This window comes from Canis aureus, chromosome 5, assembly GCF_053574225.1.
Source record: "Canis aureus isolate CA01 chromosome 5, VMU_Caureus_v.1.0, whole genome shotgun sequence".
In the NCBI taxonomy this organism is placed as follows: Eukaryota; Metazoa; Chordata; class Mammalia; order Carnivora; family Canidae; genus Canis; species Canis aureus.
In genome coordinates, this window is record NC_135615.1 from 52,241,504 (window position 1) to 52,258,921 (window position 17,418).

The following is a 17,418-nucleotide window of genomic DNA, read 5'->3' on the forward strand; positions in this document are numbered from 1 at the left end:
GCTCATTGCCAATCTGTTTTCATATACTTTTTCCTCCAATTATTTTGAGACATATTCCTAGCATTATATTACTTTAATCATAAGTTTTTCAGTTTATAGCCCTAAGATAAATTCTTTTTCAGAGATCCATAATCTATAATAATCAGTAGATGCATAATAATAGATATATAATCTACTTATCGTCGTCACATGTAATAACAATGGACACACATTAGTGGCTGAACCAATCTTTAAAAAGAAAAGCAAACTAGTTGTTAGGTAGAGGATGAGGATTTAGCCATTATCATTCATTCAACAAAATATCCATGTGTAGATGACCCAAAAAAAGAGCCTATTAACTAATGTACCAAGGAGAGAAGTGTCTCTCCTGAGTACTTTAGGAAGGATTTCAATTCTAAGAACTATACCCCAAACACCAATTACATGTGCCAGAAGCAATTTACTCATCCTCCTAGAGAAAAATAAAAGTGGAATGTCTTTTTAGAATTGTGGTTTTTCATGAGTGTGAGTAGGCCATTTACTAATGAATTATTAAGGAAGTCTTGATTTTATTTGTGATGCAGCACTTGTTTTCAGATGCTCTCCTTCTCAGGTGGCTTTACTTAAGCCAGTTAAAGGATTTAAGAAGAGCCATCTTTTCATGTTCATTTATACTACATTTCTTTAAAACCTGTAAATATTAAACCACTTGTCCTATATACAACATTAGGAGAAAAATCAGTTAAACTAATATGTTCTGCTTCTTATTTTTCAGAACCTGAGATTTTTCTATTTCCTTCCTTATAATTTTGTAATCAACCTTCTCTGTAAATTCTATTTGCCCAGAGTAGAAATAGTACAAGTATTTCTAGTCTCACAAAGTTCTTCATATGACCTTAAGCAGTTTCTTTGTAACATTTTTAATTTGTATTCCTATTTCCTGGAAAAGATGACTTTGAAGAGTCTCTTCTCATGTATTTTCAGAAGAACTTATTTCCATTATATTCTAAAATCTAAAGAGAATTTCCTTGTTTTTTTAAGTGGATCACTAACTTTTTAAAAAGATTTATTTATTTTAGAGAGAAAGAGAAAAAAAGAGCACAAGGGGCAGTGAGGTGGGGCAGGGAGGAGCAAAGGAACAGGGAGAGAGAATCTTAAGCAAGCTCTAAACCCTGAGCTCATGACCTGAGCTGAAACCAGGAGTCAGTTGAAACCAAGAGTGGGTCACTTAACTAACTGCACCACCCAGGCACCCCAGATCACTATTTTAAGAAAGAGCTCACCAAACTGAATCATCATTCATTCCTAGGGGAGACTTTGTATAATAACATTAGTTCTACTTCTAGGCCTTACTGATAATAGGAAGTTGTATATAACTGAGGTTGTATGTAGCACTGGCTCCAAAATACATAGTATATTTTCATTGTATAGGACCACGATTGGACCTTTATAGCTGCACTGGTCATTTTAGTCATCAAATTTTTGTTGATATTTAAAAATAAACTTTTGGTTTTTTAACAGTTCCAGATTTGTTTTTAAAGATTTTATTTATTTACTCATGAGGGATGCAGGGAAAGAGAGAGGCAGAGACACAGGCAGAGGGAGAAGCAGGCTCCATGCAGGGGGCCCGATGTGGGGCTCTAACCCACGTCCCCAAGATCACGCCCTGAGCTGAAGGCAGACGCTTAACCCCTGAGCCACCCAGGCATCCCTGAACAGTTCCAAATTCATAGGGAAGTTGCCAAGATAGTACAGAGTTCCTATAAATCCCTTATCCAGTTTCCTCTAATGTTAACATCTTACATTGGAAGGGGTTACGTGGTTACAATGTTAGATGGTTACAGTAGAACCAACATTGGTTCCTTAGTGGACTAAGAAACCAGTATGTGTACTTGACTATTAATTAAATTCTATACTTTATTCGGATTTCACTCATTTTTCCCTAATGTCCTTTTCATCTTTCAGAATCCGTTTCAGGAGATCACATTATATTTAATCAGCATGTTCCCCTAGGCTCCTCCGGGTGGTGAGAATCATTCAGTCTTTATTTTGAATAGTCTTGATAGTTTTGAGTAGTGCTGACAGGTATTTTGTGGAATGTCCCTTAATTTATCTCACAATTAGACAGATCAGGGTTATAGGTTTTGGGGAAGAAGATTGCAGAGGTCATATGCCCTTTATATCATGTCATGTTTAGGGGTACATGATGTCTACAGGACATCACTGATGATGTTAATCTTGGTCAGTTGGCTGAGGTAGTGTTTGCTAGATTACTATAAAGTTATTTTTCCATGCCCTTCTCTTTGGGAGCAAGTCACTAAGTGCAGCCCGTACTCAAGGCAGGAGAGAAGTTAATCTTCACCCTCTTGAGCTCTGGAGTGTCTACATCAAATATTTGATATTTACTTATACTGGAGCTTTTTTTTCCTTCCTTCATTCCTTCCCTGTTTCCTTCTTTCCTTCCTTCCTTCTTTACTCATGTATGTCAGTAGGGAGTCATAGATTTTATACTTTGGAAAAACCAGTTGTACGTTGACTCTCCCTCCTCTTAAAGAAGTCACAAGTGGTGGGTACAGCACTCTGCCACATTTTTTTATTTATTTTTTATTTTTTTATTTTAATTTTTTTTAGCCACATTTTTTTAAAACTTTAAATTTTGAGATCCAGATTTACAAACAGTTATATGAGAAATAACACAGAATGATCACATAGCCACTTCATACAGTTTTCTCCGGTTACTATCAGGAATTGATGGAATTGATGCAATCCGCCAACCTTATTCACATTTCACCAGTTTTATATCCACTCATTTCTATGCGTTTGTGTATATATATGTAATTTTTTTTCACATGAGTGAATTTCTGTGACCACTAGTCATCAACTGTGAATGCTACTTCCATGGGAACAAAAAAGAGACTGTACAATGAAAGAAAATAGGTACTTCTCTTGGCTTTATCAGACACAGGAGACTACTTAGAATAAGAGCCACTGGAACATCTCTAGGTTTGGAGTAGTTCTGTTCTGTATTCAAAGTATTTGTGGCAGAGATCATGGTATATATTTTTGTGAACGGGCTCTTTGTGGGATGCTACTGTGTTACCTTTTCAAGAGCACTTTGAAAGTTCAGCGTTTTCTTAAAGATTTTCCTAGAGCTGTTCAACATTTTCTGTATCATCTAAAAAATTACTTTCCCATACCAGCAGGTGGAAGCAAGAGCAGACTTATTGTGTACTTGCCTTGCAAATACACGGGCCTTTTCTGTAGATAATCTGTCTGTGACTCAAAGTATCTTTATGATATATCCCTTCCTTAATTACTTTTCTTGAACAACTTTATTGTCTTGGCACCTTTTCTTGATTGCTTTATTACCTTATTTACTTGGTGTCTTGGGCTTAACTTAATAGTCATTCTAGGGCTAGGAATTCAGCTTTTTCATCACTTTTCTAGCTCATTGATTCAGCAGTTAGAACCTGTATGATTTGCATTGACACATTCTTCCATATTTGTTAAGAAACACAAAGGTGACTAAGATGTGGAGTGTGTTCTTAAAGAGCTTACATTCTAGTAGAATGAGAAAGAGAGTGTCTTCATTCCTCCCCTGACCTGGGGGAAACAGGTCAATCAATCTTTCTAGTGTTTCACCAGCCAATCTATAGGTGGTATTAAATCTTCATACAGATTTTAACTTATTAAACGAATATCTATTGCATATCAGGCACTTTATAGGAGTTTAACTTATAAATTTATGCTTTTTTCCTTACAGATTTTTAAAAAGACCAGTCTTTGGATGTATCATTTATTTTTAATTTTTTTAAATACAGATTGTATAAAGTATCCAGTTGACATACAGACCCTGAAACATTGAACTTAAGGAATTTAGAAGTTAGAAGTAGCTAATGTTAGTAATATTTCTGGGAATATACTTGGATGATGTTCTACAAATGCTAATTAAAAGAAAATAGAAGTATGATACTCTACATCAATTCTGTTATCTATGTAGCAACAGCTAATAAGAAAAGTATTAAAATATTTTATACAAAGGATATGAAAGAAGAGAACCAAGGTCTAAGTGTGTGTGTATTTGCAGGGGGGTGTGTATGCATGCACAGAGGGAAATATAGAAGAATGTACCCTTGGCAGAGTTAATAGCTCTGTCCTCTAAATCATCCATCACTTTATTCATGTAAAATTTGCTGTCTTGTATTCTCTCTGTCTCTTTCTCAAAACTGTAAGCTCCTGAAGGGCAATAACTGTATTCCATTCATGTTTGTAACCACAGTAAGTTAATTAAAGGAATGACTGAATCAACTCATTTCATTCATGGAAAATCCCTTTATGATAAACCTTTTTTTTTTTTTTTTTGATAATATAATCTGGAGTTTAGGCATATTCACAGATGACGGTAACAGCTCACTGTTTCTTATCTGAGAATCACCAGGGAATAAAGAACTAGCCTTTGTTGCGTAAAAGTTTTCTTAGAATGCCTCAGCTGAATCTTATCTATGTGAAATGTAGATTGTTTGGCTGTGTACATTAAGAACGTGTTTGCAGCTTCCAATGATACACTTTTTCAAGTAGTTTACTGCTTACCTAAGAGCAATTAATCAAAGGGCCCTGAAAAAGATTTGAGACCTGGGTGCAAAGGGTAACCATCAGGTCATCCCAGTTTGAGGTGTTTTAGTTTTTGGAAATGGGTGACTACAAGCTGCCCATGCCTACATGGCCCGTTTTTCAGAGCTGGATACAAGCTGAAGTGGGGCACTTCTCCACAGCCCTTGGCAGCAGTCCTTCAGGGAGTGGTATAGATAGCAGATCAGATAAGTGACATTAAAATGTTTGCTTTACTTGCCTGATTTTCTCCTCATTACGAGCAGGGTGGATCATCATGGAGGTGCAACTAGTGAGAAACCTGCTCTTTTCCATCGTCTACATCATCTAGCAGATGATGCATCTGCTACATGAGTATAGCATGGTTAAGAATATGGGCTTTGTACACAGATCTAGGTTACAATCTTAGCTCCACACCTGCTTTGTGACCCTGACCCTTTACTCTTCACGCCTCATACTAGTAGGTTTTTAATATGTGCCTCTTGGCAGGATTGAATAAGAAAAATCATGTAAAATCTTGATACAGTATCAGCACATTAGCAGGCTGTTAATGAATAGTAGGGGTGATGATGGTGCTTCCAGTCATATGTGAGTTTCTAGCTGAAAAGCCTAGGTGATTGGTAAACTGAGAATGAGAATTCGTGAGAAAGATCTAATTTTGAACATGTTACATTTGAGATGTCTGCAGGTCTGGAACTCCAGCTAGGCATCTAGATGGAATCATGGGAGATACCAACTTTCAGTGGTACAGGAAGAGAAGCCAACAAAGGAGACTGAGAAGAAAGGGTCATAAAAGTGGAAGAAGGACTAAGAAAGAGTAAAAGTGAGCTTTGCCAGGGAACTTTTAATGAAATAATGCAGACGAATTAGTGGTAAGACAAGGTGGAGACAGTAAGTGGGAAGTTTGCAGGATGCAAAAATTGCAGACCCTTAGTTGGGAGACACATGTTTTTTTCTTTAAAACTAAGAGAAAGAACATAGGAATGAGTAGAGATTTAAGAGATTATCATACTTAATTGCATTTCCTGTAATTCCTCAGTAGTCAATCTAGAAGGATCTTTTCCAGACATTAGTTCTGCTAAAGAACATCAAGAGTAATAATTTTGGTTAAGAATCTGTGTCTCAAAAAAAAAAAAAAAAAAAAAGAATCTGTGTCTCTGTTTACTGATAAAAGTTGACTTACTCTAAGGCATTTAGTTCGATAACATTCTGTTCATGATCAGTTGTATCCTAAGCCAAATTAAAAGGCCCTTAAACGGGGGCCCCTGTGTGGCTCAGTTGATTATGCATCTGCCTTCAGCTCAGGTCATGATCCCAGGGTCCTGGATCCCTGCTCAGCAAGGAGCCTGCTTCTCACTCTGCCCCTCCTCCCACTCATGTTTTCTCTCTCTCTTTCTCTCTCTCTCTCTCTCCCACTCTCACTCTATCTCAAAATAAATAAAGGATTTAAAAAGATAAAAAAATAAAATGTCCTTAAATGGAAAAGCTGTTGCCTAGACCATTAATAACTCAAATACCAGATGCTTACCCTTGTTAGGGAGCTCTAGGGACCTGAACTGGAGGGCTCAGTAACGATTGAGTACTAATCCTGACTCCATGCCTCCAATGCAGCAGTTGATTCAGAAGAAAAATTATTAGCAACATTCATTTTGCTTGAGTCCAATATGTGCTGTTTTTAACCAGTTTGGACCATCTTCTCTGATTGCAGATCAGGACTTTCTATAATATTCAGTGGAGGCTATTCAGTTCTCAGATGGAACTACTTGTATATTGGACATACAGATAATAGAAGTATTAAATAGAAGTATTAATAACCTTAAGTGGAATTTTTGGGGTAAACTTGTCACTGTTAAAATACACATGTACCTTAAGTGGAATTTTTTTGGGTAAACTTGTCACTGTTAAAATACACATGTACCACAAACTATGTTAGGTTCAGAGTCTCCGTGTTTCACTAAAACCCAATGTCTGCTCAAGGTCTTTTGGACATACAACCAAGTCAGTAGGTGAATACTCTTCAGTGTAAGTGCTTTGATGAATGACGTGTTGGGTACTCTCAGTTTACAGAGGAATAATTCCTAAAACTGCTGGAGAAGGTGAAGTTTGAGTTGAGATAAAAAAGATAATTCCATGGGATCCCTGGGTGGCTCAGCGGTTTGGCGCCTGCCTTTGGCCCAGGGCGCGATCCTGGAGACCCGGGATCGAATCCCACATCGGGCTCCCGGTGCATGGAGCCTGCTTCTCCCTCTGCCTGTGTCTCTGCCTCTCTCTCTCTCTCTCTCTCTGTGACTATCATAAATAAATAAAAATTAAAAAAAAAAAAAAAAGATAATTCCAGTCTGGGAGCACTGGAGTCCTCAATAGCCACTTGTAGATAAAGTCAAAGCTTAATTCTAAAGTCAAAACTAGAAAGGTTTGCCCGATGTTTTAAAGAATTGGTTAAGTTTCAGGAAATGCCTGTGCTGCCACTTTAGAGAAAGGAGGAAAATATGGATAAAATATAAATTGTGGGGAATAGAAAGTAGGCCATTTTGCATAATGATCCTCACTCTAGTCCTAGCTCTAATAAAACACTTTTCCCTATGTGGATATTTATTGGTGATATTGAAGGAAGATAGTGTTGCCACAGAGTTTTAGCCCATCAGTCCCATCTCATTTCAAATATGCAGTGAGCACCTATGTGTTCATCAGTGTGCAATGTGTTAGGGTTGGGGGTTTTGCAAAAGAAATCTACAGTGGTTGTTGTGCTTGGGAAAGCCCTAGTCTAATTTAGAGTATGAATCAAACCAATTGAACAGGTGGATAATAGTAATTTAAATGCCTAAAATTAATGGCACAAATAAAAGGTGATAGAATCTCAGATTTGGGTGAACAGGGATGGTCAAAGAAGCCCTGATGGCAGGAAATGGAAGCCTTTAAACTATGCTTCAAAAGAAAATGAATCCAGTAAGTCAGAGCATTTCTGAAAGTCCATTCCATAAAATGCTTTGCAAGTCTTAAAACAGCAATTACTCAGAATAATTGTGGCATGCTCATGTTTCCGAATGAAATTCTGCAACCTGGTGATCTCTTTCAAAATTTGTGCCACTTTTTTTTCCCTAAATACTTCATTTGTATATTGGACACAGGAGACAACAGCCCTAACAAATGCACCTTCCTGTCAACTGCATTGTAGTATTTGGTATTATTTCTTAGTTAGAAGCTTCAGAGTTTTGTGTTGAAAAAATGATTTAAAGAGGGAAGGGATGATGAAGAGGGTATGAATGGTACAGAAATAATAGAGCCTGGAAGTTTATAGAAAGTGAAACAAACTTGTGTTTAATTACACAGTAGAAATCTCAGATTTAACCTAGATTCTCAAATAATTGCATGTAGTAACTCCTGTAGGGAAGACAGAATGACGCTCTGTTGCCTGCTTTCTTTTTTTTTTTTTTTTTTTTTTTTTTGTGTGTGTGTGTGTTTTTTTTTGTTGTTGTTTTTTTTTTGTTGCCTGCTTTCAACTCTGGTACCTCTCAGTTGCAAAAAGTTACTAGAAAAATCCTCACCAGATTCTCAAGGGTACAATCACATATGCTAGAGTGATTGCAGGTGCACTGGTTTCTCCACGCAGGTGCAGTTCTCCAGGGCTGCAGAGGCCCTGAAGGGGAAGAAAAGATAAAATGTACCAGCATCTGAAGCATTGAACAAGCTTGAAATCATAACAAAGGGGAATAGGGATACTCAGCAAAATGATGATGGAAGGAGAAAAGCAGAGACTAGGCAGGTGGAAAAATTCTCAATAGATCGAAATGTTTTGGTTAGAAGCAGGAGGCAATCCTTTGTCTCCTTTTCTTTGGTAGCAAGAATTATAAATCCTGGAAGAAATTAAAACAGAATCCCACAAGGTGAGAAAAGGTATATGGAAAAAAAATGTCATATGTTCTATTGACCCATAAAATTATGGTTTCTAACTTCTGCTCCTTTCTCTTTACTCCTTCTGTATTCAGGGAGTAGTATCACTTCAAGGAAGGGATAGTTCTTCATTAATTGCAACACAAACTGTACACGGAGGATGATGAGTCTGTCTTTTCAGCCAGGGTGTAGGTACTGTAATAACTTTACCAGTTTCACTGAGTTAGAAGCACATGCTGTGACCAAACACTCAAGCTTTAGACAAATATTAGGAAATGGAGAAGTAGTGGAGGTTCATCTTATCATTGAATGTTTGAAGTAATTTTCTCTTAAGGGGGCTTAACAGTAATGAAAATTTGTAATAATTGGCTTGTACCTAGAAGAATCGAGAAAAAACAAGGGGTTAAGCTGCAGAGGTGCTGTGTTTCAGTCATCAGTCCACGGAATTACACTGAATTACTGATTACATCAGTAATCCCATGGCCAGCGTCTTCACTTATAGTTGGAAAGTCATGGACTTGGCTGACACCTCCTTGATGCATCAGCTCTGTGTTTCTATGAAGGATTGTGGAAATAATTATTTTGGACATTTTCAGCCAACTCCACACACTGAACTTCAGATCTCTATTAATTTCAGCCACTACTGAGCATTTAAGATCCTCTAGTCATCCATCATTTCTTGTTGTGACCTTCATACTTTTGTGTGTGTGTGTGTGTGTGTGTGTGTGTGTGTGTGTGTCCTCATTTGTTCATCAGTTAGGATGCTCTATGAAATAAATAACATAAAACTGCCTTCAAACTGGCTTCAGCATAACTGGAAAATAGCTCTAGGTCAGGTTTCAGGATTAAGTGATATAGGGGCTCAGGGATATCAGTAAATATTTGCTTTCCTTCCTTTATTCTTCTGTTCACAGTGTTTGCTTCATCGTGTCAGGTTCTACTTTGTGTCGTAAGGTGGACGCCAGCTGCTATCAAGGACATAAGCTTCCTGGATTATACACAGTGGGAACAGGAGTTCTGAGGGAAGGGACAGCCACCTCCATGGATCATGGACTGGGACAGGGGCAGTGATGGTGCATGGGTAACATGAAGAAAGATGTATATATACTTAGAGGGAAGCAGTGAATGGCTGGACAACCAACCCATTTCTAGCTATCTAATCTACTCTTAGGCTCCTCCCTCATTATTTCTGGAACCCTTGTCCCATAATAAACAAACTCCTCCACTTTTTTATACTCCCTGGATTGTCTTGTCTTCTATTAACCTTTACTGAAATCCATCCAACCCCAGGGAAAACATTTTCTATACATCCCTCTTTCTTCTCCACCCCATATACCACAAAGTAAGGAGGAAAGATCACATCTTTGTTTCCCCCAGGTATGCTCCCAGACCAACACTTCACCATTGTATAGAAACACCTTCAAGGCTCACAGTCTGGTTTTATTATCCTTTACCTTGCCTATGATATCCTCCACCAGCTACCTAGTTGGTCTTCTCCAATCTTTGAAGACTTTGGTTACTGGCTCAGTCTTCCTTTCTATTCCCAGGCCGAGCTATCAAGCTGCTGACTCCAGTGTTCACATAGACAATCTATCCAGTACGAGATAGTCGGTCATATGCACTCTTCCAACTCATTTATATCAACTGTCCACTTCTGGGAAAATATCCTGGATCTTGTCAGACTGCTTAACCTTTGAATTCTTAAATTCAAACCCATACTTTTTTATTAAAACCTAACAACTCCCACTTTACCTGTTTTTATTTTACTGAGACAGTAGTCTCTCTTCTTACCTAAAATACATCCAGCTCTAGGGACTTGCTTAGATGCACTCTCCAGTTCTTTACCTTCTTCCTACTGCTCAGTCACAGCATTCTGACCTTCACCACTACCATCCACTGACACTGTTCTTGCTGTAGTCATCAGTGACATTCCTGTTGCTAAATTTGACAGACTCGTCCATCTTTCTGGAGATTTGTACATTTGGCACTTATTCACTCCCTCCCTTTTTCTATGCTTGCTTTTCACAACTTACTAAAACCATTCTGGCTTCATTTTCTTTCTACCTCAGTGATTAAACTAGAGTTAGGGCTCAGTTGTTCTGTTCTTATTCTGCAAACTCCCTTGGGCCCATTCAGCCAGCCTTATAACTCCAGTTACCATCTGATATTAATGAATTGTACTTACATGTGTCACAGCCACTTCACACTTGGCATGTTCAAAATTAATTTCTCTCCCCCCCCACCCCCACAAAAAGTCACCTCCTTCTAAATTTCCTGTTTTAGTGAAGGTGCCTCCATCCATCCATCCTTTCATCCATCCATCCATCCAGTTACAAGACAGAATCTTGGACAACATCCTTGACTCACTCCCCACCCCTGTACCAAGTACCAAAAAAAAAAAGCAGGCACCCTCCCCCAGGTGCTTCTACTCCAGGAGGTACCCCAGCCTCACCTGCCAGTGTTATACAGCACATCACTCCCTCTTCTGCTCATGCGCCACCCCCGAAAAGGATTTTGAAAGATCATGTATCCCCTCACTTTCTAAATATCAACTTAAGATGTTGCCAAAGTATGTCTTTCCTGGTGTCATGTAAATATTATTTTTAAATAAAACTCTTATATCACTCTTTTGTTTATTTATTTTTAAAAGATTTTTATTTATTTATTTATGAGAGACACACAGAAAGGCAGAAACACACAGGCAGAGGGAGAAGCAGGCTCCATGCAGGGAGCCCAATGTGGGACTCGATCCCAGAACGCGGGGATCACGCCCTGAAAAGGCAGACGCTCACCACTGAGCCACCCAGGCATCCCTATATCACTCTTTAAAAAAAAAAAAGTCATATTGATTTTACTTCCTGAATATCTCTTAAGTCACTCCAGTTCCCCGTTTCCTATTGAGTATACCTTAATATTATGTCCCTATTACAGTAATAGCTTACCTCTAATATGATCTCTCTTTTCTAAACCTCTCAACTCACTGTAATTTGGGCGATTTCTCTAGAATGTATATCTTATTTCATCTCTTACCTGATTAAAACCCTTCAGTGGCTCTCTCACTGCCTTCAGAATAAGGTTGAACTCTTAAGTGATTCCCAAGGCTCTTCATTCTCTAGTCCCCACTGATCTTATCCGACCTCTCTCCTTACAGCTTTTGGCATTTGGGTAATTTGTGGACAACATCCAGATCTTGGCTTGCACCTTATTCCCTTTAGAAAATCATCCTAGAAAAGTTCCTTCTGTGGTCTTTCAGAGTTCTCCACTGTATTATTAACAGCAGGGTCCTAGTCAGTTTGCCTGTTTATCTTTGATGCCTGTCATAATGACCAGACGGTATATGCTTATAAGTATCTATTGAGTGAATGGCCTTAAATAAGTCACTTAGCCTCTCTGAGCTTCAACTGAATCAGCTATTAAAAGAGAATAATGCACTGCCAACCACATAAGGTGGTCTTGAGGGTCTTGTAAGATAATGGGAATGAAGTTTAGCATAGTAGTTAAGAGTGTAGGTTCTGGATCTCTACTGTCTAACCATCTGCATGACCTTGGGCAAGTTACTTGATTTTCCTGTGTTTTCGTTTCCTCTGTGGTAAATAAAATGAGAATAACCAGGGATCCCCTGGGTGGCTCAGCAGTGTAGCACCGCCTTCAGCCCAGGGCGTGATCCTGGAGACCCAGGATCGAGTCCCACGTCAGACTCCTTGCATGGCGCCTGCTTCTCCCTCTGCCTCTGTCTCTGCCTCACTCTCTCTCTGTCTCTCATGAATAAATAAATAAAATCTTTAAAAAATAATAAACAAAAATAAAAATAAAAATAAAAATAAAATAAAATAAAATGAAAATAACCATAGTATCTACCTTATAGTTTTGTTGTGAGGACTGAGTGAATAAATGGAAAGCATTTAGTACACTGCCTAAACATACAACAGATGTTAGCTATTAATTATAATATTTTTATTTATAAGCTCTAAAATTATATTGAATGGTATATATTACATATGTATACACATATGGCATTAATTATTAGTTTGAGAGTTTTAGGGAGGTGAAGGATTGGTATCATGACAATTTCTTTTTTCTTTTATTTTTTAGAATAACATTATAGCAATACCAGAGTTTATCTCTCCAGTCTTTTTTTTTTTTTAATTCTAGCATTTTTTTTAAGATTTTATTTATTTATTCATGAGAGACAGAAAGAGAGAGGCAGAGACACAGGCAGAGAGAGAAGCAGGCTCCATGCGGGGAGCCCGATGTGGGACTCGATCCTGGGTCTCCAGGATCATGCTCTGGGTTGCAGGCAGATGTTTATTTATTTTTTAAAAGATTTTTATTTATTTATTCATGAGCTACACAGAGAGGCAGAGACACAGGCAGAGGGAGAAGCAGGCTCCATGCAGGGAGCCCAATGTGGGACTCGATCCCAGGACCCCAGGATCACATCCTGGTCCGAAGGCAGGCGCCAAACCGCTGAGCCACCGGGATCCCTGGGCAGATGTTTAACTGCTGAATCACCCAGGTGTCCCTATTTCTCCAGTCTTAAATTCAGATTGCCATAGTTGATTTACATGAAATTTTTGTAAAAAAAATTTTTTACATTGGTGTTCATTATAAAAAGAGCATTTTGAAAATGTTTCCTTGCTGAATCCTAAAACATTTTTTGAGTCTGGTACATTGTAGATAGATGTTAGCACAGGAAAACATGTATTTCTTCTTCTTCTTCTTTTTTTTAAGATTTTAGTTTTTTAAGTAATCTCTGTACCCAACACGGGGCCTGAACTTACAGCCCCAAGATCATAGCCAACTAGACATCCCAGCACAGGGAAAACATTTAAATAAGAAAGATTACTGGCTTAATTTATAAAGGACAGTTGTTATGTCTTTGACACTTTATTTCTCAACATAATTTAATTACATAACCAATTCAGTGTTTGGTAAGTACTAATTCCATTAAGTCTGTAGTCAAAGGGGAAAAATGCAAAGGCATTTAGTTTTATGCTTATTTTATGTAAGTTCACCCGAAAGGGATTTACTCAGTTTTATTAAAAAGTTAATTTAATTAGATAATACACATCTGTGTATCGACTTTGGACCAACAAATGCCTGATTTTTATTTTTCTGATTCTTTTCAGAGTTGGTGGTTCCAAGATTTTATTCATGACTTTAGGAAGAGAAGTGAGGTCTCCTCTTCAAGCCATGTCTTCCTATACTGTGGCTGGCAGAAATGTTTTAAGATGGGATCTTTCACCAGAGCAAATTAAAACAAGAACTGAGGAGCTCATTGTGCAAACCAAACAGGTGTACGATGCTATTGGAATGCTTGACATTGAGGAAGTAACTTATGAGAACTGTTTGCAGGCCTTGGCAGATGTAGAGGTGAAGTACATAGGTGAGTAGGATGCATTTTGTAGGCATCAACCATTTTATGCATTCTGTTTTGGCAGTCCATTTTCCAATTTTACAAGACATTGATTTTTCCATAATGATTAATAAATTGCTTAGAATTCAATTAAATAAGATTAAAATTGTTTTTATTGTGTTGGCAATGATGCTACAGAATGTACACTCCTATTACAACTGCTTCCTAGGGAATATTTTGACATATCAAAACGCTTAAGAAGTTCATATCCTAGCCCTGTTAATTCCACATCCAGGCATTTAATCTAAGGAAATATTCAGACACAGGAGAAATTTTGTGTAAATTTATGTTTAAATAGGTACTCTGTCCTCTCAAAAGCTTGGAAACAATCCCTGGGTGGCAACAAATAGGCTAAATAACAGTACACTCAGCCTCTGCAACACTGTGGAGCCATTAAAATCATGCTAGAAGCACAGTATTTAGTTACTTTTTTTAAAAAAAGCACAGAGAAGAAAACGAGAAGAAAATACACAAATTTTAATAATAGCTTATTTTTTGAGTATTGAGTTTACAGTTGATTTTTAAAAATTCACTATTTCTGCTTTTCTCTATTTTCTATATTTCCTACACTAAAAATATATTATTTTTATCATACAAGTCCTTTGAAATAAAGGAGTGAAGATTCACATCAGTTGCCTCTAAGGGTTAGGTGTACTCTGGAGTATAATTATGGCTAAACGACCTTGGCTGTGTATCCAGGCCTTGTAAGAGCATAGGTTATCTGTAGAACTGGATATCAGAAACATTTGTATGTATTCCGGAATTTGGAAGGTTGTCCAGAATCCTGCACAGCTCTAGTGACTTACTCATTTCTTTATCCCCACCAACCCCTCAACACCGAGAGTTCCCTACCTGTCTCCCACCATAATAGGGATTCTCTTACCTCCCCTATTCTGTTTCAGTTTCTGCCTCTTACCACCAATGGCTTCACTCTGATTAATGGCCATTAAATCTGGCTAACAGTCTTGAGTTTAAACTCCTGAATAAAAAAAGACCTCATTGGTCTCATTAGTCATAGTCAAAGGGATGGAGTTGGTTCCCACTTGGCGTTTTCCCAGAACACAATTTCATACGTATCTCCCTCCCCATATGTGGTTTATCCTTGGTTCAGAGACTCATTTCTTCTGCAGTCACATTTGGCCAAGATAGTGTGGCAGCCTGGTGACTTCTGCATTCAACAAATACAAAAATCAGTGGGGAAAGCACAAAATCTTTTTTTTAATTATCTTAAATTCTGCTTCTTCCCCAATAATACATCTTTTAGATATGCTTTTAGTTTTCTAATATTCTTGCTATCCCATAAGTTTAGTTTTGTGAGTTAATCATAGAAATTTTTGAGTTCAGGAATAGATTTTTAAAAACAAATTTCCTCTTATCAGTATATATTCTTAGAGTTTAATCTGCCTCCTGCAATAGCTGTTAAAACCTCATTTGTCTAGTGTCATGTACTGTTTATAGTTTGGCAGTGAGAACATAAGTCTGGTTCAGGTCTTTGTGGCAAAGGAAGGAAATGGTTTTTAGTATTATTGTTTGTTTAAGAATATGTTTCCAGTTTCAGGCTCCTGCATTTTGTTCTGCTCATTTCGTTCTTGTTCTGCAATTTTGATTTTTCCTAATATCTTCTTGAGCTAATTTTTAAAAAGTAAACAGAATCTATAACTATGTAGTTTATTATTCAAAGAAGTGCTATGTACGAAATTTTAATTCTGTTCCATTCTTTCTTTAATCAAGGGACATAAAACTATATATTTTAAAAATAATTATTCCTTAAATCCTTAAAGAATAATTATTCAATTTGATTTTTTAAACCACACATTATGAACTCATTCTGATATTTGAGGCAATTTTCAAACAGCTTTATTTGTAGCTATGTTTTAAGAGGACTGATTAAAGTGAGGTAGCTTGTTTAACTGGACAATTTCTTGGTATGTAAAGGATAGCTCTACTCTCTACCATATTCACATGAGGAAGTTTTACCTATTTATAATTCCTTCAAAGTACTAAAAATAATAAAAATGTATTCATTGTCACAGCATAGCTATAACCATCCCTATAAGTTATACTCATTTTTTTCCTGTTGTATGGGTTAGTCAGACTTTTGCCCAATTAAAGTCAAAATACAAATGTATAAAAAAACCCAAGAAATCATTTTAATATGTAAAAATTAGAGCAGACTGCATTACTACCATTATGTAACAGAAGTAACCCCAGTATTGAGCCTCTTACTTGATGTGTCTGCTGAGATTTCTGGGAATCTTCTGAAATTGTATGGAACTTTTTATGCTTGTATGAATATGTGTATTTGAGAGAGAGTTTTTGATTAGATTCTCTAAGGAATCTTTAGTAAAGGTTAAGAACTCCTGTTCTAAACAAACCCCCTCTCACTAAGTTGGTCTTCTTTTTTCCAAAACATCCTGTCTCTGCCAGTCCCACGCTTGTCGTCTCTACTTCTCTAGTCCTCTCCTGAGATATTCCTCTTGCCCTGCCATCCTAGGGTCCAGCCTTATCCATAAGGCATCACATAGGGCTCCAGTCCTTAGTAGTGCTGTCTTTGAGTTACTCTCGCATTCATTTGACAATTTAGTTGCTCTGTCCTGTATGGTTATTTTTTCACATATTGTTCCATACTCTCACATCCCAGACAATGAAATACATCACAAAAAATACAAGATAATAGTAATAAAATAAAATGTGTCACTAGGAGAACTATGTCTTTATCCTTCTGCATTCCCAGTTAATAAATTACACCCTACACATACTCTGCACAGTGTCTACCCTGATTGTTCCTAGTAATGCTCTGCCACAGCCAAGTCCTGCATTAGATGCTATTTCTTTTTTTGTTTTTAAGATTTTATTTATTTATTCATGAGACACAGAGAGAAAAAGACAGAGACAGAGACATAGACAGAGGGAAAAGTAGGCTCCATACAGGGAGCCTGACGTGGGACTCGATCTCGGGTCTCCAGGATCACGCCCTGGGCAGAAGGCGACACTAAACCGCTGAGCCACCCGGGCCACTAGATGCTATTTCTTGATAGCCTCAGGAACCTTTACAGAAAGTATAAAATGAAAAACTTAAATTGGGTTAATCATTCATCCAGGTAGGAGGTATTTTTCTTAGTCCTGATTCAATGAGTCCTTATGGTTTTTTTTTTTCCTCTATTGCCAGTGGAGCGAACCATGCTAGACTTTCCTCAGCATGTCTCTTCTGACAAAGAAGTGCGGGCAGCAAGTACAGAAGCAGACAAAAGACTTTCTCGTTTTGATATTGAGATGAGCATGAGAGAAGATATATTTCTGAGAATTGTTCATTTACAGGTAAATGATATTATAAATCCCTTTAAGAATTGATTGGTTAATTAGAGTGAGAGAGTGCATACAAGCAAAAGGAGCAGAGGAAGAAGGAGAGACTCTCAAGCAGACTCCCTGCTGAGCACACAGCCCTTCTTGGGGATTGATCTCATGACCTGAGTCGAAATCAAGAGTCAGATGCTGGGATCCCTGGGTGGCTCAGCGGTTTGGTG

At 37.6% G+C, this 17,418-nt stretch overlaps 1 protein-coding gene across 5 annotated transcripts in view; it reads left to right on the plus strand.

Moving 5' to 3' along the window:
* NLN (neurolysin) overlaps positions 1–17,418 on the plus strand; it is a 106,695-nt gene that overhangs the window by 21,683 nt on the left and 67,594 nt on the right. For all 5 annotated transcript variants that reach the window (XM_077898000.1, XM_077898004.1, XM_077898001.1 and 2 more), the window contains 2 exons: positions 13,608–13,864; positions 17,064–17,212. In XM_077898000.1, coding sequence (XP_077754126.1) covers positions 13,608–13,864; positions 17,064–17,212 — 406 coding nt within the window. The remainder of the gene's footprint in view (positions 1–13,607; positions 13,865–17,063; positions 17,213–17,418) is intronic.